General features: G+C 46.4%; 1 protein-coding gene across 1 annotated transcript in view; it reads left to right on the top strand.

The window, feature by feature from the left end:
- The window catches only part of LOC147732882 (protein mono-ADP-ribosyltransferase PARP14-like), a 1,251,483-nt gene that overhangs the window by 961,496 nt on the left and 268,279 nt on the right, over positions 1–21,708 (top strand). Inside the window, exon 15 of the mRNA XM_086957427.1 lies at positions 3,766–4,386. Within this exon, the coding sequence (XP_086813553.1) occupies positions 3,766–4,386 (621 nt within the window). The remainder of the gene's footprint in view (positions 1–3,765; positions 4,387–21,708) is intronic.

The following is a 21,708-nucleotide window of genomic DNA, read 5'->3' on the forward strand; positions in this document are numbered from 1 at the left end:
ATACCTTTATGGGATCTTCCCTTACAAAAAATGAAGCCAGGCTGATCTGAGATAAATTATCTGAACATTTTATGCTGACTGCCAAAAATGCCATTGTCTTTACAAACATTTCTGAAATTTGTGAGTTCCAGCTAAAGCTTGTGATCAATTAAACTTTGTCTGGACCACCTATATCGCATTTATTAGCATCAAGCATACTTTTTCGATCCACTTTCAAAATTCTGTTTTTGGCTTTACAAATTTACATTTGTATTAAGACCTCTACCTTTAAATCTCAGCTCCTTATCATGTAGACAGTCTCGAAATTCATGTTCCTCACTGCTGTTACATCTGTCCCTCATCATTTCTCCAAAGCGAATAGCATTTATCTGACAGTTTGAATGCACACTAGGCAAATGTTGAGTTTCAAGAAGTCGCTCAGCAAAATAGCCTACTGTTGTTCTGATTATTCTTGATGTAAAGCTCAACATCCAAAAATACAATTCGTTCATTACTATATCGGTATGTATATTTCATGTCTGATTCAATTGTATTTAGATAATCACAAAATCCTTTCAACTGAGTCTCATCCCCTGTCCAAATCATGAAACCATCGTCAGTGAATAGTCCCCAGTCCCATAAAGAGGTTTCCATAAGGTGGGGCAATTCTGGAGCCCATCCCTGTCCCCTGTTGCTGTCTAAACCATTCATCATTGAATGAAAAAATATATTGTCCAATATGATCTTGGTCATAGCTACAGCATTTCTTTATGTTCCAATAGGTCTATGGGTCGACTGTTCAAAACCCATTTGAGGGCTGTCCTACAATTTTCATGTTTAGCGCTCGTATAAAGTCAGACAATATTGAGTGTTAATGTTAATATCTCCAGGTTCCCATGTCACATCATTCAGTGAATTAAGAATGTGTTTGGTGACCCTAATGTGAGAAGGTAGGTTAGTCATGTATGGTTGTCAAAACAAACAAAAACAAATCCACATCAGATAGCCGCTCAGTGGGCCCTCCAATGCCCAAAATAATTAGCCTACCTGATGGAAGTGGTAGGTCCTTGTGCACTTTAGAGAGTGTATAAAGGCAAAGATACCTTGAACGATCAACTCCTAAATATTTACCTTATTTATTGAAGAAGCTTATAGAGCGCACAGCTACCCAAAAGGGCCTCCTGGCACTAAAGGTAGACAGTAAATCGAGATGCCAAAACAAAAGTAGACATAGCAACAAACCAGGTGACAAGAACTCAGTCAGGGTAATTGAAGAGCCTAATCTTCAGGTTCTTGCAGAAAGTAAGCAACAAGTTACAGTATCTAAGTGCCACAGGAAGAGAGTTCCAAAGTTTCGGGACTAAAAAGTAGAAGGAGCGCCTCTTAATGGGGGCCCGACGAAACCTATGCTTGGTATACAGTGCGAGGTTGGCTGATCTCAGTGAACGGGTAGGGACATACGGATACACCAGATCTTGGATGTAAGAAGCAGCGAGTCCTTGTCTAGCTCGAAACATGTAGCCTAAGGCTTTGAATTTAATACGTTAGTCAACCTTCAGCCAATGTAATTTGTAGAGTAAGGGAGAGAGGGAAGCATATCTAGGCAGCCGGAAAAGAAGCACTGTTCTCTAAGCACTTACAGGAATCAGCCAGAGGATTCTCTTGAGCCATTTAAGAATGGAAAAGCAAGAGGCTATGAGCTTAGAGACCTGCGGCTTAAGGGAAAGATTCTTATCAATGATGAAGCCGAGATTCTTAACTTGCATGGATAAGGGCCCCAGTGTGACGGGCCAGTGGTTAACTCCCCAAAGTTTGGGATTGTTTCCCAGATTCAGGATTTCGGTTTTATTGCCATTAAGTTTTAGGGCGTTTCTTTTCATCCAAAGGGTGCAATAGACAGGCCGTACCTGAGTGGAGAAAGGTCTTGACTATGAGCATCCGAAAGTGAGAAAATAATCTGGGAATCATCCGTGTAAGAGAATAAGGTGAGGCCAGGCTCTTCAATCACTTCCATCAAGGGGCGAAGGTAAATGTTAAAAAACAGGGGATTAAAAATAGATCCCTGCGAAACCCCCAAGGTCAGTGTTAAGGTCATAGATGTATGGTTTGCTGATGAGACCTAAAACGTTTGATCTTTCAGAAAGGAAGATAGCCACCTCAAGGCAACGTCAACTATGCCTGATGCCTCCAATCTGTCCAGGAGGATGGAGTGTGAGACCGTATCAAAAGCGGCACCAGAAGGACGAAGGCGGTGGTCCCACCAGAGTCGAGTTCTTACCTGAGGAGTTCTGTGACTCCTAGTAGGGCGTATTCGGTACTGTGGCCTGCCCTAAACCCAGACTGGCACGGATGAAACATATTACAAGTAATGGCAAAGGAGGAGAGTTGAATGTTAACATGCTTTTCCAGATTTGTGGAAAAAACAGAGAGATGGGAAATTAGCCTAATGTTTGACCAACAATAAGGGTCAAGCTCATCCTACAAATATTCATCATCATTCAGTAAATATTCCTCATGCTACGTTTTGGGTTTCTTGTTAATGGTTTTAGTCAATTCAAAGATCAGGGTTCACATCATACTTCTCATTACACACTGCTGATCATTTAATTGCATATATATCTTCTGATCATTGTCTGAACTGTTCATGACTACAATGTTTCCCTCCTTATCCGCTTCGCTGATCATTATGTCCTGATCACAGAGCAGTTGCTTCAGTGTAACACGTTCACCTGGGCTAAGATTATCCCTGCCCCTCCCATCCCTCATAATATTTCTTTTATTCCATCTATCTAGATCTCCACATACAATTTTTGGAACAGTTCCCAGCTATAACCACTTGTTTATTCCTAAGTACAACTAGACCTACTCTCGAGGCCACTATCTATGCTGGAGTCTGTTCTGACATCCAAATCCTCAAGAACTTTGGAGAACGTCATCGGGTCCTCCTCAAAGTCAGTATCATAAACACCCTGAATTGTCAATTTATTATGCAAAGTATTCACTCCAATAATGTCATGTCCTCTATTAACTATAGGGTTCATGGCAAAGTACTTTTTGAGTTTTAATCGCCTGATAAATTAAAACAAGTCAATTTAGAAAGCTGGCAATTTTCAAAGCACATAACTCTCCACTCGTCCCTGGGCAAAAGTATAGCAGTACTCAATGTTTTGTTAGTCAGATTGATAATAGACACATCTAGCTAGGCAAAATGCAATACAATTCCTATTATCTTTATTTCCAGGATCTGGCCTGCACCCCTCTTCTCTCATTTGCCTGTTCCTCCACTCCTATTTCTACTTCTGGTTATCGTACCTTGCCCATTCTCATGTCCATTTGTTTTGTCGTTTTGGTCTAGTTTTATTTAATGAATTAAAAAGGGGGGTAATGTTTTTGTGTGGTGTTTTTAATGATTTACTATTTGAAATGTTTCACAAATACTTTGCACATTCCCTCTAAAGTTAAGCGTGACTGCTATGTGCCAAGCCACCAGACGGTGAGCACAAGTTAATTTAGGGTTTGCTTGTTTCTTACCCTTACTAGGATGGTAGCTGCTGCATGACTAGGGCTCCTACCCCAGTAAACCAACAACCCAGTTTCTAACAGAGTAATTTAATGAATAAATGTCTTCATAATTTCAAGCCTTCGATGTTATAATAGATGTCCAGCTTCTAAACTATGTACATATAATTTTGTTACTTTTTTAAAATGATTTGAGCCAGTGTTTGTACTCTGTGTCAAAATACATATCTTGGTTGTTTCAAGAAATGTTTTCTTTGTCGTTTGCAGCAGCAACAGTAGCATTCTTCAGCACCAAACGACCCGCTGAAAAAAGAAATACCTCTAGTTTTGTATTTGAAGATAAAACCGAGCCAGCAGTCTTTCAGATTTGTGGTGAAAACCAAAAAAATGTGGATGACACTGCATCTTGGATTGAAGAATTAATCAAACATGAGTATTGTGACAACACTATTAATGATGAGTGGATTGCAGAATTTGAAGAGAAGGAGCACCAAAAATTGACTGAACTACAGAACAGTTTGCAGATCCGGATACAAGTGAAATGCAAGCAGGATAATTCCTCTATTCAAATAAGTGGTCTCACCAGGGACGTTATGCATGCCTGCATGGAAATACAAAATATGATAAAAAAGATTAGTAAGGAAGCAGGACAAAAACAGCAAGAGGAACTTGTGAGCGATATTGTGGAGTGGCAATATGACAACGGAGGGACATTTGTTGCCTTTCATAAACAGGCAAATCTGCAGCTTGAGAAGGCATATACGGAAAATGTGGGCATCGTTAAGATCCAGAATGGTCACAGAACTTACCATGTTAATTTCGCAGCTGAATCTGCTACAGATGATAGAAACAAAATAGTGAGAATTAAGCGAACTTCAAAGATAGAAGGTAAATCAAAATAGTTTCAATGATGTTTATACTAGTATGACAAAATGAATCTCCGCTCCAACACACACGCACAAACCTGTCTTTAGGAACATTAACACTGTGTTCTAAGAAAATTGGCAAAGATTATTATAGAATAAACCTTTCAGTTTACAGGAAAATGCTTTTATTGTAAAGTATTATACGATTGCTATCCAAAGCCAAAAAACACAGTGACATTGACTAGCTGTGGTTAGTCATGCATCCATAATGTCTAATGCACTTGAGGTACCTTATAGATTCCATTACTAAAGACATCACTAGGATTACTGAAACCCAAAGTGTTTCAATTTTCCCATCTATTTCTGACGTTACTTCCGTATATATTTGCTTCGGTATCCTAACCGTAAAATAATTTCATAAACCTCACTTATTTATTTATATGTGTATTTATTTACAGCTTAAAATTTAGACACACTGCAACAAAAAAACAAAAGCAACGGGATCAAATCGAAGCTGAAAGACACATGAATCAGCCAAATTTAAGCATCAACCAAAATTTGTACAGAGTAGAAAATTAAACATCAAGCCCCAATATTTTTAATCAGCCACTTTTTTTTAAAATAAATTCCTTTTTATAATAAATATATAATGCGCTATTGGGCGGTACCCCTTATCTCCTGGTAAGTAGTGGGAGCCCAGAAAAACGTTTACTACTCTCCCAGGTGCTATTGTTATGAAACAATGAGTAAAAAAGAAGAGGATTTTAAATGTCTAGTTAATTTATCAGTGGTGCATATTTAGCATTAAACACCTTCTAACGGGGGGCATGGCTTGGCAAGCCATGATGGCGGTCGTGTTTTGAGCACGCTCCTTCCAGCCCCATAATATCCTGTTAAATTATCCTGTCTCTCCAACCCTGTGTTGGTCCCGGAGCTGCTCTGCCGCAGTCGGAACATGGCGTCATACACCTGGGCCAGTCTGGATGCCGCCGGAGGTTTGAGGATGATACTGCGGCCACCAGGAGGAGCCGTGCCTTTGTGAGGAGCCGGGAGTTGCCTGATCTCTAGCCTGGCTGAGGTGCAGTTGCAGCAGCTGTGCGGGAGGCAGGCCGTTTATTGGTGTTCCTGCGAGCCCGGATGGGTAACATCGGAGCAGGGCTCATATGCGGATGGCTGGCGTCCCTTGATTCGGGGAGGATCGGCAGAGTTGTGGAGCGGCTGGGTGGCTGGTCGGGCCACGGAGGTAAGGTGCTGGCGGGGTGAGCGGCGAGGCTGGCTGGCCGCCATCTTGGGGCACTGAACTTCCCCCTAGAGGCAGCCGCACTGGATCCCGGGTGCGAAGGGGGCCCTCAGTGACACCGGGGCTTCCCTGGGGCTCATTACGTTATTGGGGAGTGCCTCTTTCGCCATTGTCTTCACCCCCCTCCTCCTATCTGAGTCTGTGCGTGCTGGGGCTTCGGCGGTCGTGTCGGGCCGCAGTGGAGGAAGGAGACCTGGAGCAGCCAAGCCTGCAGCAGAAGGGGTAAGTTCCTAGGAGCTGGCCGGCGGGGGTGCCACCAAGTTCGGGACCTCCTGTAGTGCTGCTTTCTTGGCCCGCATCACGAGCGGCCGGAGGACTTGAAGGTGGGGTGCTGTTGGGGGAGCCGACTGACCACCATTTTGGAGCACTAACTCTATTCTGGAGGCATCCTCACTGGCCTCTTGGGTGAGAGGGGCTCTCCGTGACACTGAGTGTTTTGCTGGGATTGAGGGCCAACTCGGGCCCGTGAGTGCCAACACGGTATTGGGAGGTGCCTGCCCGCCATCTTCTTTCCCTCCTCCCTTTTTCTTCTGAGCCAGTGCTGGCTGGGGACTCGGCGTTCGCATCGGGCCGCAAGGGGTGGGGGAATTCTTGGAGTAACCATATCGCCTCGGCCACGGCTTGGGAGCAGTTCCTGGTGGGCCTCCATTCGGCGGTCAGACCGGGCATGTTTATGGAGGGAATAGGAGGCAACATCTATAAGCGACACCTTATGCAATTGGGCTTTACACTGGTGAAAAGAGATATTGCCAAGGGCCTCATCGGTGGCCGCATGGAAGAATGGACTTGACTTCTGTATGGGGCTAGAACAGCCTATTTTTGTTGTTAAGGGGTGCCTACGCAAACACTACAAGATTTTGAAACGGTGGGCAGATTATCGGGGACTGTTGTTAGACCCGCCACCAGTGACAGAGGTCCATCGGATGGGATAACTCATATCCATATCTTCAGACGGCGGGGGCGTATTGCGGGGGGCGGGCCCGGAGGGGCTTCCCCTTCCTGCTATATTCCCATGTGGTGGACAGGACTATGCAGATCTTGTGCGATCATGGAGGTGCGGGGGGTGGGGGAGGTGTTGTTGGTATGTGTTTGGATCTTATGTGTAAAAGTCAAAGTCATAATGAATCAAATGGGGAGGGAGAGTACTGATCCATTCAGTCTCCATAGGATTAGTTTTCAAATCAAAAGGGGAAGGATCACTTGTCCTGCATAACCAGGGTATGCAGGTTGGTGTGGGGTGTCTCCCAAATAAAAGACCCTCATGCACGTGTAATCAAAGTTCTCGTAGCGGTATATGTTGTCTCCCTGCTCTTATTAACACGTGTGTGCATAATCCTTGGGTCAGTATTTTTTGCACCCTCCGCCGGGAGGTTTTACCCTTGGTTAAAAACAGTAGTGATCGTGAATAGTGGGTGATAAGTGCTCAGGGTGGGTTTGTTAAAATACCAGAACGACTAGACTGAAACTTTAATTAGTCTGGGTTCGGGTAGGTCCAATGAGTGAACTCCTGTGTGCTGCTATAGAATGATTAGGAATTCAAGCACACTGTTTTGTGGAGTTAAAAATAGGTCGACATGTTTCAGCCCTATTCGCCTATGTAGGTCAGTGGGCTTTCTTCAGGACCAGTGCGGGGTGGTGAATAAGGTGAAAAAAGAAGAAAGAAAAGGTTATTGACCTGTTTCTTCAGTTGGAAGAAAGTCTCAATGTACCTGCAAGAGAAACAATTACGTACAAAAAACCAATTACGTACAAAAAAAACATGGGGGAGATGGGAAAGACACACATTTAAGTACTCAGGGTACTGTCACCAAAATCTGTTTCGATTTTGTCAAACACCTAAAAAATGGCAATACTTTATCCAGATTCGTGCTTATGTGGGGTGTCAACTCTCTCATTCTCATGCACGTCGGTGTTGTGAGCGAGAAGATTCGAAATTTGTGCGTACCAATGATGGATTGTTTTAAGATACCGCTAATGTGCCAGTGAATTCTGTTGACACTGTGTAAAAATTCTATTATCACTTATCTGTCCTCGGAGGTGAAGTATATTATACCGGATGATACCTTTTAGTGAGAGTGTTGTGCCGTTTATAATTCTAAAAAGGTACGAATAACATGCCGTTTTAGGATCTTTTTGTTGCGGCCGTTATATATACCAAATAGCTCGATAATGGGAGCTAATATGTTTTAATGAGGGCGACAGTGGTGGCGGGTTCACTCGATAAAACATACTGATAAAACATACCTATTGGGGTGACAATTAACACCTCATCGGGTTGGCGGCAATCTAGGGAATACCTCACTGTGGAGAATAATAGCCACAATCAAAGGGGTTTAGTTATATACTTGCGGTTCCGTTGCGGTTGAAGCGGGAGCCTTAGTTTGCTACCTGGGACTTTTCTCCTACAGCGCAACTTGTGCTGTCTCTGCCTCTCACAGCCCGGATGTGTACAAGGGTTTGTTTCCTGATGGCTTTGTACATGGCGATGGAAAGCGAAGAGTTACTTTGTTAATTCCGCGGAGGAGAATAAGTGAACAAAAACATATTACGGTGTATTAATTAGGTTGATATTATGCTTAGATGAATTAGGGCTGTAATTTAACCTATCTGTGGTGTCTGGATCGAGAAATCCTATATTTAAAAGATTTCGAGTTCGTGACATCACTTTGGCACAGGAGATTGTATATGGGACTGCAGTGGCATCGGGTATCTATGGGGCACAAATTGTTATCAAATCTTAACAGACAGAACAGTTTATCGTAATGCCTCTATTGAACTCTGTCTCTATTGTCAACGGTCGATGCACTTTGATCTATAAGATGCTACAGTGTTATGGTGCTTGATCACCTGTCTGCATTGATGGAAACGATGTTAGAATCGTATAGGCAAAATGTACTGGGTATTATATTTGCAACAGGTGGGTACGAGTAGGTGGTGTCAAATCGATAGGGGTCTGCTGGGTTACTGGGCTCTCATGGACACTGTACTGTCTGTATTATTTGTTTAGGCTGAGTCAAGGAATGCCGTCGTTCAGACCTGTAGTGTCAGTCTTAAGACGGTGTATCCATCGCTGCTCTTTTTCAAAGAGAATCTTTGCTGCCTTCCTGTCTATTACATCTAGAGTCTCTAGAATTACCCATTGTAAATCAGTGATGGAATGTCCTGATTCAAGGTAGTAGGTTGACATTTTTGTGGTGATCTTTTTGCAGTTGATGTTACTGGGGTGCTCACAGAGTCTTTGTTTTGCTTTTCGGCACGTCATGCCAATGTACCGCATTTGACACGGACAGGTGATCATATAGATTACGTGACTCGTGTTGCAGTTAGTGTGTCGTCTCATTCTCCACTTGAAATCAGGTAGAAGTTGAAGTTCTTTTGTTGGCTTTGTTAAATTGCATACCGAACACGCTCCGCAAGGGTAATGGCCTGTTACTGGTTGGCTATCCCACAGACCAGGTCGATCTTTCAGTTTTTTTGGGGGTGGTCTGGTGTGGACTAATAAGTCCTTGAGGTTCCGGCTCCTTTTATTGGCAAATCTCGGTTTTGGCCAGTTGAGGGAGTTGGATATAAGGATCCTCCAGTTTTTATTAACGATCTTTTTGATGTTGTTGGTCACTGGGCTGTAGGTCGTGACACACGTGATCCTGTCATCAGGTGGTTTAGGTGTTGTTTCCAGAAGGGCTTCTCTGGGTTGATTCCGAGGTCGCTTCTTACACTTATTGATGACTTTCTTAGGGTATTGGCGGATTGTCAATTTTTCACACAGGTCGTTGGCCTGTTTCTTGTAGTCCGAGGTTTTGCTACAGTTTCTCCTTAGCCTAAAGAACTGACTGTAAGGGAGATTCTCCCTTAGGGGGCGAGGATGGAAACTGTTGAAGGAGAGTAAACTGTTCTTGGCGGTTGATTTGAAGAAAGTGCGGGTGTTTAGAGTGTTACTTTCTGCATAGATAGTGATATCCAGAAAATCCAGGTTGGTATTATTTGCAGTATATGTGAATTTGAGGCATTCGTCTCGTGAGTTTATCCATGAGTGAAATTCTTTTAGGCTAGCTGTGTCTCCATTCCATATTAGAATGATATCGTCGATATACCTTTTCCAAAAAAGGATTCGACTGTGGAAGGGATTGCTCTCGTTCTGAATGTGGGTACTCTCAAAAGTGCTGACATAGAGTCCTGCCACACTAGGGGCAAATGTGCTGCCCATAGATGTTCCGTGGCTTTGTAGGTAGAGCGTGTCTTTATATTGGAAAAAATTCTCCATTAAAGCTAGCCTACAACATTCCAAGACGAAATGTCTCTGAGTTTTGTGTGGCCAGCCTGTATTGAATAGTATAGTTTCTAGAGTCTCTAGAGTTTTTTGTTGTGGCAAGCTTGTATAAAGACTCTCTACGTCGAGACCTACTAGTAGCATCGAATCTTGTGAGTATTCAAAGTCTTTGAGCTTATTTAGGAGGTCTCGTGTATCTTTTAAATATGTAGGAGTCTTTTGGACCAAAGGTCTCAAGTACTGATCCGCAAATTGCGAGAGGGGTTCTAGGACAGTATCAATCCCAGAGACTATAGGTCTTCCCGGTGGTGGTATCTTTCCTTTATGGGTTTTTGGGAGAGAGTAGAAATACGGAGTCCTTGGGGATTTTGTCTCCAAATAGTCAGCTTCTTTTTTGGATACCCAGCTATGGGTCTCAGCTTCTTCAACCATCATTGAGATGGTTCTCTGTAGTCGTGCAGTTGGATCTGTTGTGAGTACTGTATAGAATTTTGTATCTGCCAGTAGGTCCATACATTGCTTGTCATAACCGTCTGTAGTTAGTAGGACAATGCCTCCGCCCTTGTCTGCTGGTTTGATGACGATTTCACCGTCATTCTTTAGATCTGTCAGTGCCTGTTGCTCTGCTTTGGTAATGTTCTGAAATGGCTTATGTGGTAGTTGATTTAGTTCATCCACTTCTTTCATTATTGCTTGTTCAAAAGTACAAATTTCAATTGGTACTTGTGAATTAAGGGGACAAAAAGTAGACTTATTTCTCAGAGTTGTGTCTCCTTCAGGTGTGGGTAATGGCTGATCTTTGAAAAAGGCTTTGAGTTTCAGGGTTCGACAGAAATCTGCAAGTTCGCATTTGGTTTTAAAAATGTCTACTTTTGGAGTGGGCACGTATCCCAGGCCTTTGTTAAGTAAATTTTCTTGGTCAGCAGTCAGAGCTTTGTTTGTAAGGTTTACTATAAGGTTGTTGCACCTGGTCCTGTTTTTGCTCTTGTCACACTCCTTGTCTGGACCTGTCTTGTTTGGTCGGATCATGTTACTCCTCTTTTCCTGGTTCGTTGGTTTGACTGGCCATTCCCTAAAAAAGGAATCCCTCGTTGGTCATTCTGACCACCTTGTTGTTGCATCTTTTGGTTCATATGGGGTGGCATCTGGAAGTATGGATTGGGCCATCCTTGGAAGTGAGGGTTGAACGGATGAAAAGGTATCCCTTGAGTGGTTGCCTGGAAATATGGGGGGCGCCAAAAGTTGCGGCCTCTACGGTTTCCTCTTCTATTTTGGAAATTACCTCTGCCTCGATTGGAAAGTTCATCTCCGCTTTGATCTGAACTGTCGTTGGAAGAGACACTGTTCGAATCATAATTCGACGAATTATCATTTGGTTTGAAGTCCTTACTGCTGTATGAGTGTATGCGTTCTAAAGAGAATCGCTCGAGTTCTTTTGCCAGTTTTTGTAGTTTGGTTTGTGTAAGATACTCTTGGGTATCTTTCATCTCTTTGTTTATTTCATCAAAGCGAGTCTTATAAATGGTGATATTTACTGTGTTGTTCAGTTTTGTTTCCAGAATTTCAATCTTCACCGTGAGTTCTTCCATCAAGTGTGGCTCACTGTGGCTCACTGGTTAGAGGCGGCAGACCCGTAAGCAGAGGACGGCCCGGGACCAGGGTTCGATTCCCGACGCGGCAGGGTCGTGGACCAGGGTCAGCGGGCTCGATAATTCTCGCCTCAGTGCCTACTCTAGTCAGGGACCACACTCGGCAACTCTGGGCATTAGCTTGCCTCATCTTCACAACGGCCCCCCAGACCGCCGGGGATGCTTGGTCGCACCTTAGAGATACCCATTAGGGACCATCTCTCAGGGTGAGCCAGGACGGGTTCCCCAGCGGTCAAAGCGCGGAGATACTCCTCCGGGAGTCGATCCTAGCGCTATATAAAACCCGCAATCAATCAATCAATCAAAATCTGGTGGCTGTCCCTGGTACACTTCCAAGATATGGCTGACCAATCTTTCCTAAAAGCCAAGTCAGAACAGCTGTACACGGAATCATTATGACAGAATATCTCAGAGTAAACGCGGCCCCCAGAGGACTATGGGTGACGAACGCCCCTCGCATTTTTTCGCGCTTGCGGTAGTCCCCCGAATAAAAAAAGCCCGTATCGGAGGACGGTCATTTAGGCTGTTGGCCCCTCAGCTGTGGAACTCTTTACCTTTGACCTTGCGTTCCACGCCTAACTTACTTACCTTCAGGAAGGGTTTAAAGACCTGGCTCTTTACCTGTTAGAGACTTTCTGCCCTGTTTAGGTTTTGTGACTGCTTTTATCCTTTTTCATTGTTATGTTTTGTCTGTCTTTTCCTAGGTCTGGTATCACAAAGCGCAGGGACACTCCTTGGAGTAGCCGTGCGCTATCGAAGACCTATAATAGCATAACATAACAAAGACTTGGCTTTTAGGAAAGATTGGTCAGCCATATCTTGGAAGTGTACCAGGGACTATCTAGTCTTATTATAAAAACAGCCACCAGATTGACGGAAGAACTCACGGTGAAGATTGAAATTCTGGAAACAAAACTGAACAACACGGTAAATATCACCATTTATAAGACTCGCTTGGATGAAATAAACAAAGAGATGAAAGATACCCAAGAGTAAGATGGTGGACGCACCTTCAGTGTACTCCCGGACCCCTCCGCCATACACCCATAATCCTCCCATCCAGAGAGCCATCCGACCCTAAGACTGGTAGCCCGATCGTCGCTGCACCCTCAGCTGTGGATACTTTTGTCGGCAACTGTCATGCCGGGCTCAGTCGGCCAGCAGGGACCTGCACCCAAGATGGCGGCTCCTCCACGCTGATTGGCGCTTCCTGTGGCTTTTGGACCTTGCTGGTCGTTCCCCGGCATGGGTGCCCGGAAGATTGTGAGGGCCTCCTCCCGGGATCGGGGGTGTCCGGAGGTGCACTGCGGGGACTTGATCACTGCCCGTGCCTCCCTCCCTGTGGCAGCTGTTCTGGGATGGGCGGATGTGGAGGCCTGGCTCGCTCGGCGATCCTGTAAATGCCGTGATCGGCGCAAAGCTGTCCCCCGGCCTGAATTCACCGAGGACTCCTGCTGCGCTCCCCATTGTCCCCGCTGCACCATCGACTGCCACATCGGGTGGTAGGGCCTGGGGAAGACCGGCTGCTGATCAGGCGGCTGGAAGACATTTGCCTGGCCACAGCTGCCGAACACGTCCGGCACTGAGCTGCCCTCTGCTTGTACCTGCAATGGGCTCACATTGCGGATCCCGGGTGCCCGACGGGGCTGCTGTGGTGCCAACTGCTTTTTCCGGCGGCCGGGGGCCGTGAGCTGACAGTGGGCTGTGTTGGCCAGTGGGGAAGCGGCCTGTGTGTTCAGAAGACCGACACTAAACTACCTCCGCGGCTGGTAAGTCCCAGGTGGAGGGAGGGGCTCCCGTGCTGGCTGAGAGGGGCCTCCCTGCGCACGCAGGCAGCTAGCTGTGGAGTAGAACCGGACCCTGGTGGCCCTTCCTGCGACCTACATGCCGTGTCCCCTCGTCCTGGGTGCCCTGAGCCCCTCTTCCCAGCCTTCTGGTCCCTGACCTGCTTGCGGCCGCTGGATTAGGTGCGGAATCTGAATTCCTGCTTGAGAGGGGTGGTTTCGGCCGCTACCATCGAGCGGTGGGAGGGCTAGGGTGAGGATCCCTCCGGCCCCCTCCCCCCGTCCTCCTGACCCTGCGCGAAGCGGTCCTGGGCCTACCGAGACAGTAATCCTCCGGTCTGCCTTCAAGATCTGGCCCTGACTGTTCTGCCTCCTGAGATGATGTTGCCGGGATGGGGGTGGCCTGCCGTGCCTGTCGGACGGCGTGGGGAACTCTGTGGTGGTTTCTCTCTCCACCCCACCCCCCCCCTGTCACTTCTTGGCACCTGCAGGGAGCTATGATCCCTCCATCCCGGAGGCCCACTACAGATTCTTGGTCTGCCTCCCAACGAGATGCCTCTGTGTCAGCCGCACAAATCGAGCATAGGAGGGCCTCGGGGTGGGGGCTTCTCCTCCCTTCCAGGCTGCCTCCCGGCTCCTGTGCCTCCCTTGGTTGACCACCGGCCCCCTTGCAGCGATCACCTCTCGAGACACTTCTTGGGGTCCCCCCGTCCTACTGAGTGGCGCTATGGGCCAAGACAGTCCAGCCAAGACCCCGGCCAGCCAGACCAAAATGGATCGCTTCACCACCACTGACACTGGGGCAACAGGGGGAACTGAGGACAGGGATGCACCACTGGCAATGGATCTGTCCACCACCCTTCAAGCCATCCACACCTCGCAGTCCTCTGTGGAGGAGAAGATCGCCGAGGTCCAGGTGGACATGGCCCTTATCCGGCAGGGTCTCCGAAACGCCACGGCCCGGATCAAGGAGACCGAATCCCGTATTTCCACCTTGGAAGATGACGTCCAGCAACTTGAGGGGCAGGTTGTGCGTCTCCAATCACACACCCAGGAGCTGCATCTAAGGGCCGAGGACGCAGAAAACAGATTGCGCCGCAGCAACCTTCACCTAGTGGGGTTTCCAGAGGGGGCAGAACAAGGCTGCACCACGGACTTCGTAGAGAGATGTTTGAGATCTATGATCCCTGAAGGCTCCCTCTCTCCGTGGTTCGCCATAGAACGAGCTCACCGCTCCCTTGCCCCAAAACCACCGGCGGGAGCTGCACCCAGAGCGGTCATAATGCGGATCCTTAACTACAAAGTTCGAGACTCCATCCTGGCTGAAGCCCGTAAGCAGCAACGTCTCCGATACGAAAATCATACGATCATGATTTTTCCGGACTACACTCGTGAGGTCCAGGTTCAACGTCGCTCGTTTGGGGAGGTCAAGCAGAAACTACGTGCCCTCAACATTCAATACAAGCTCCTCTTCCCGGCACACCTGCAGGTGGTGTTCTCCAACAAGACCCTATTTTTTTACTCTCCTGAGGAGGCATGAACTTGGGCCACAGAGGAGCGTCCCCTATGGACAACCGACCCCTCCCTCCGCACCTGGTGGTGCGGAGGGAGGGCCCACCCGTCTGGAGATTCCTGCTCCCTGGCCCCAGCACAACTGGTCTTTTAGGCCCTGTGAACAAAGGCGGGCCCGCTCCGATCTCCCGCTAGGCCCTTCTCGATTGCCCAGGCCACACCATGGAGATCATCTGGTTATGAGGCGCTCCGGCCATCTGAGTCATGGGGTAGCCTCGCCCGCCCCTCTTTGTTTGACCTCCCGGACACTGATCTCTCACGTAGCCCGACACTTCTTAGAGACCCAGCCTGAGCCCGTCTCTGCCCGCCGGGCCTGGCTCCACGTCCGGAGGCGGCGTACCGGCTCACCATTGTTTTCTCTCTTGTTGGACTTGACCATGTACATCCTGCTATGAGGAGGGGTCCACCATGCATCCCCCGTTCCCAAGCATTATAGTATGGTCTTGTGTTAATTCTTCCATTGTTAGGGCGACAGATGCTTCTGTTCCTGAAATATAGGGTGGGGGTGGGGTTAGGGTGGGGGAACCGTTGTCCCTTGTTCTACTTTTTGTTTTTTGTTCTTTCTTTCTTTTTTCACACCAGCACTCACACAACGTCCAGCTTCACTCCCTGTGGGACACAAAAGCGGATATCTGGGCACCCAATCACGCATCCTGGTGACCCTTCCCCAGGCCAGGCATCCCTGCGGGGCCTTCCCCCGCCACTGTGACAGTTTGTCACTATGGCTGATGTATCATGCCTGGGCGTCTCCCTGCGCGTCATGTCCTGGAATGTCAACCGCCTTCTGGACTGCTTCAAACGTATGGCTGTATCGCGCTATGCACAACGCCTTGGGGTGGAGGTTTTACTATTACTTATTGGGTAATCAATGGTCCCTTTTAGTGACCTACGGATACAATAGAGTTTGGCATTTGGGCTTCACTCGGGGATCCCATGGGGTGGCGATCCTGGCGAAACGTTTCCTTCCTTTTGTGGCAACGCGAGTCATTCATGACATCCAGGGCACCTTTGTGGCCCTGTCCGGCACTCTCAATGGCGACCCCCTCAACTTGGTATGGCTTTACTCTCCCCCATCGATGTTGATGGTGACTCTAGCCGGCGCGCTCCTAGCCCCCGGCCCCTGGGCTCCACCTTCCTGGTGGGCGACATTAATGCGGTCTCTTCTCCCGCCTTGGACACGACATGGCCCCCATCTCACAGTAGACTTGCGCATGCAAAACACCTAACGAATTGGGCTGAATCCCTAGGTCTTTGTGATGCATGGCGCACCTGGCATCTGCGTTCCAAGCAATTTACACACACCTCAGCAAATCACCACACACATTCGCGCATTGACGCAATTTTCGTTTCTTCGACCGATTACCTCACGCCCCAAGACGTTGCCATCCTCCCTCGCCGTATATCCGATCACTCTCCGGTGATACTCACTATGGGCTCCAACTCGCCTCAATGCTTCAGACATGGAGGCTAAATGTGTGGTTTCTTCAAGACAAGGAATTCCGAAGGGTGGTGGGATGGGAACTCATACATTACTTCTAGACCAATGAGGGGTCTGTATCTTCGCCAGGCATCCTGTGAGAGGCTGGCAAGGCCACGATTAGGGGAGTCCCCAAGGGCCAACTCAAACTCCAGCTGTGTGCACAGTTATATCAGATTACCTCACGAGAGGCGCATGCTTTGCGTCTTAAACAATCCACAGCTCAGAACCCCGACACCTCAGAAGTAAGGCTGCTTGCGCACATCCGCGAGGAGATTCGACAGCTGTCACTGAATGCGGCTAAACTCCTTTGGCGCTCTTCCGTTGCCAGGGTGTACGGCTGGGGAGATAAAAACGGTTCACTCCTCCATAGACTGGCCACTTACCCCAGAGCGAACCGCATAATCCTTGAAATCATAGCTCAGGATGGATCGGTGTATCATCCCCCAGAGGAGGTGGCCCGCACCTTTGCCTCAATCTATCACCAACTATACATGACCAAAACTCCCGCCCTCTCTCTCTCCGGTTTGTTGAGGGCTGGAACCGGCCTCCTACCTCACCTAGACTCCGCTGTTCAGGAAGGCCTGAACCGTCCCATCACCCAAGAAGAAATTGGGGAGGCGATCACCCTTACCTCGTCCGGCAAGACGCCGGGCCCGGACGGCCTTCCCCGGAATACTATGCTCTGTACCGTGAGACCCTCGTTCCACACCCCGCAACCTATTCCGGGAGGCAGTGGAAAAGGGTTCCTTCCTCCTGAGACAGATGTGGCCACCATTGTGATCCTTCCTAAATCCCAGCCACCCTCGCCCCGGTGCGCGGACTATTGTCCCATCTCCCTTATCAACTCGGAACTGAAGTTGTTCACCACGATCCTCGCACAGCGCCTCAAACCCCACTTACCCACGCTGGGCCACCCAGACCAATGTGGGTTCATGCCTTTGCGTGGTAACCGACACAGTCTGCGGCGGCTGCATTCGGCCCTGGCCCACCGTAACCTGATCACCCCCTCCCTAGCACTCCTCCTGGTAGACTTTGAGAAAGCCTTTGATTCAGTGGATTGGGGGTTCCTATAGGATGTTCTTGCTGAGATGGGCTTCGGGCCCCGCTTCCGGGGTTTAATCCGCGTACTATATGCCCGACAAGGGCACGCGTCCTGGTGAATGGGGTCCTTTTAGGACCCTTCTTGGTCTGCAGGGGAACGAGGCATGGCTCTGTTGATTGAGCCCTTGGCAGCCCTGATACGCTCGAGCGGACAGGTGCAGGGTTGGGAATTGCCCAATGCGGAGCTAGACAAATTCGCCCTTTTTTATTTTTTATTTTTTTTATTTTTCATTTTATCAAACTAATAAAAGCAAAAACAAAGAATGAGTCACAATTGCAGCTTGAGTCATACAAGAAAAACATGGTCATAGTATCATTAGAGTGGCAAGGAATACAAATTACATCTTCCAAAGGCAGCTTGACAAACAGAAAAGACAAACAATTGTGCGATACAATGATCCTACATCCCCCCCAAAAAAAAAAAGAAAGAAAAGGGGGGAAATGTTGGGAGCAATGAGGTACAGTAACTGAACCAAATGACAAAGGGAATAAATAACTCATAGTACAGGGGGACGGGGACACAGGGTAAATAATAGAATGAGCGTGTGCACACTTTGGTCATATTAGCAAGCAGGGTAAGGGGAGCACGTCCAGGTTCAGCAGTCATTCAGCAAAAAGCATGTGTCGGTTGGGGCCGACAGCGCCCCTCAGCCCACCCCCGTTGGAACTATTTGACTCGCCAATTGAGCCTGTTGGTCCGCTGTGATCTTATCAATGTATGTGCGGTATGGCCCCCATATATCCAGAGGGCGGGAAGGGGGAGGGACCATTGTTGAGTACTCTACACAGTTAATGTTACAAAAGGCCATGCTCCTGAGCCAGGATTTCAAGCTAGGGGATCTTCTGGCGCACCAAAGCAGCGCAACCTCTCTTTTAGCAAGTAGGAAGCCCAATGCCGCAAGCTTGCGGACAGGACGTGGGAAATTTGAGACATAACCCAACAGAGCAATTTCAGTGGTGGGGATCAGGTGAACCCCCAGTATTCGACTGAAGGTCCGATGTACCTGGGACCAGTATTCACGCAATAGAGGGCAGGTCCAGGACAGGTGGGCAAAGTCGGCCTGGGGGGTTTTACATTTGGGGCACTGATCTGGTCGTTCAGGGTTAATCTTGTGGGCCAATGCAGGTGTATGATAGAGCCTAAGTAAGAACTTAAAGTGGATAAGGTTATGCCTGCTATTTATGGAGACTCATCGTGTAACTTTACAGCACTGGGCCCACTGGTCATCTGATATAGGTTTCCCTAAGTCGTCCTCCCATGCTGCACGGACCCTGGCATCCAGTGCAGGAAGGGACGCACTGCACAAGTTATATAGTCTGGCCACTAGATGTGTTCCCTGAGGGTGCTGGATTACAAGGGAGAGGGGGGGGGGGGCTTCGTCAGGGGCTAGCGGGAATGTAGAAAACTCAGCTCGCATCATGGATTGCAATCTGGTCAGCACAAAAGAGTCCATGAAGGAGCGTTCAGTAAATGGTAAATCATCTGCTATAGTAAAAGCATGTGTGTTGTGTATACACGTGCTCTTTCATGCGCTCTTTCACGCGCCTTGTGTATGCTATTATCTTGCGCCTTTGTGTTTTCCTTTAAATGTATGTTATCATTCAAATGTATGTGTCTTGCTTCACGGCACGATCTGCCATCGTGCCGTTCCACAGTTCAGTTACGGTTTATTCAGTTGCTGTAAGATGACCGGTGCCTTGGGATGTGTCGCTGGGGGTGCTTCCTTTACCTACGAATAAACTACATCTTCTATCAAATTTATTCGCGATTATTGATCCTACAATTTGGCGACGAGGGACGGAGCATCTTTAAGGAAGCATCTACTGGTTTTATTTTTTTTAAAAACTTGTTTTTTTATAACGAGCACCGAAGAATTTATTTTCCTGACTTTCAGCCTCAGGAGATGTAATCAAGATCTACAAAGTTGAATCTTGGGTATTCATTATCTATTTTTGAGCCCTTACTTTGTATAGATCTATTTAAAACTGTGGGAGTTTTTTTGAACTTACCAACTGTTGATTTCCTATACGTCTCTACTTCAAGTCTCTGCTTTGTACTGAGAGCGCGAAGGTCGTCTACGTTTCTTTTCCGTACGCCTTACGGTGTTTGCGTGTGAGGAACCTTGATTGGATCGCTTTGAGACTAAAGAGGTGATTGGATCTTTTGGTTTTTAAGACGCTACTCTCCCGCATTTGTCTCGGAAAGAAAAGAGGTGACTTCACTTTTACTGATCGGAGCACAAATAACATTCGTTGGTGAAACGAAAAAGGTGAATTAGCTTGTAACACGAATAAGGATTGAGTGGCTTCTATTTTCAACGCTTATTGGTCACATCTTGTGGTTTCAACTGCTCCCATTCTTCTTTCCTTGACTAGAATTCATCTCCTCATCGACTGAACTTATTAAGGAGTTTGTGACTGTTTATGACACATCGTATTTATTTATTTGAGGTTAATTAATAGCATTTATTTAGTTTTCTGTCATAATTTAGTGGTTAAATTTTCTTCTAATTTAAAGAACATCATTACAAGGTGTGTATATTTTTTTTTAAAGAATATAAGTTGCACATCTCACCATTATGTGTGCACAAGGTTACACTCTTACTCCACCTCAAAGCTATTGGGCAGCAGGTAGTTCTCCATGCATGCCTTGGATTGAATGGAAAGCTTATTTCCTAAATTATATTGAGACCTTAGACGCAAATGGCAAGATGAAACCTCCAGAAAAAAAGGTATTTTTTTACATTGTTTAGGACCCGAGGGTTTAAAAGCTTTTAATCAATTGCCTATATCACAGGCTATTGGGGATGTGAATGTATTTGAAAAAGCATTATATGATTTTGATAAATATTGTTCTCCTAAAGTGTGCATAGGAATTTCAAGATATAAGTTTTTTCAGAGAAAACAATTAAGTGAAGAATCTGTAGACAATTTTGTCTCTTCCCTTAAAACTCTAGCTTTAGACTGTAAATTTGGAAATGTACAAGAAGATCTGATTAGAGATCAGGTGGTTATGCATTCGAGTAATGAAACTATACAGGAAAGATTGTGGATAAATGGTGATGAGAATTTAGACTTTGTGGTAGCTATTGTGAGGAAGGCAGAACTTTCCTGTAGGAGTGCACAACAAGTCAAGGGCAAAGATGTCTCTGTCAGTAAAGATATTGTTTCAAAAATTAATTCTAGATATGATAATAAGAGTAAGGATTTTTCTAAAAAGAAACAAACCTTTAGCTCAAAAAGTAATTCTGAAGAGCTTAAAGGAAATTTAAAGTGTTACAGATGCAATAGCAAATCGCATCTAGCTAATAACAAAACCTGTCCTGGTTTGAAACAAAAGTGTTCCAATTGTGGATTAATAGGTCATTTTACCTCTGCGTGTAGAAGGAGTAAGACTAACCAAAAAGTGAAATGCATTGAGCAAAGTGACAACAGTGAAGATGATTCTTTCTCAAGTGATTCTAACAATTGTTCATTTGTTTTAAATGTTAAAGAATCAGTAATTCTGAATGTTAACAGCACTATGATTAAGAAAAAAACCATTATGTGACATGGTTATTGGGGGTGTAAAAATCAACATGTATGCTGATTCTGGATCACCATATTCTATTGTATGTGAATCTGTATGGAAAAAATTGTTTGTGGATAGATTAGGTAGCGATTTGGAAAAAAGTGACATTAATCCTGAAGGGTACTCAGGAGGAAGGATAGACATTTTAGGATTTAGAACATTAGTTTTCAGATTCAAAAATAGAGAGTGCATTGCAAAGCTTTATATTTCAAAGAAAGGTCCTTCAGTGCTTAGCTGGTTTGATCAAGGTAAACTTGATATCATTTTGAACCCTAATAGTCCTAATCCTGTGATTTTAGTAGATGAACAGAATGGCATCTCTGCTATGATGTTAAACAAATTCCCGAATGTTTTTCTAAAGAACATTGGGAAGTTAACTAGTTTTATACACGAAATTCGTTTTAAGGAAAATGAATGTCCCAAAGTACACAAAGCACGGGAATATTCCTTTTGCTGTTCGAGAAGAAGTTAAAAATGAATTGGATGCGTTGGTCAAAGAGGGCATAATAGAAAGAATTGAGTCATCAGAATGGGTTTCTCCCATAGTGGTTGCCAGACGGGCAAGTGGCATGGTCAGACTTTGCATTGACCTTCGCCATCTTAACAACAACATTGTTGTA

The sequence above is a fragment of the Lissotriton vulgaris genome, chromosome 2_1 (assembly GCF_964263255.1).
Source record: "Lissotriton vulgaris chromosome 2_1, aLisVul1.2, whole genome shotgun sequence".
In the NCBI taxonomy this organism is placed as follows: Eukaryota; Metazoa; Chordata; class Amphibia; order Caudata; family Salamandridae; genus Lissotriton; species Lissotriton vulgaris.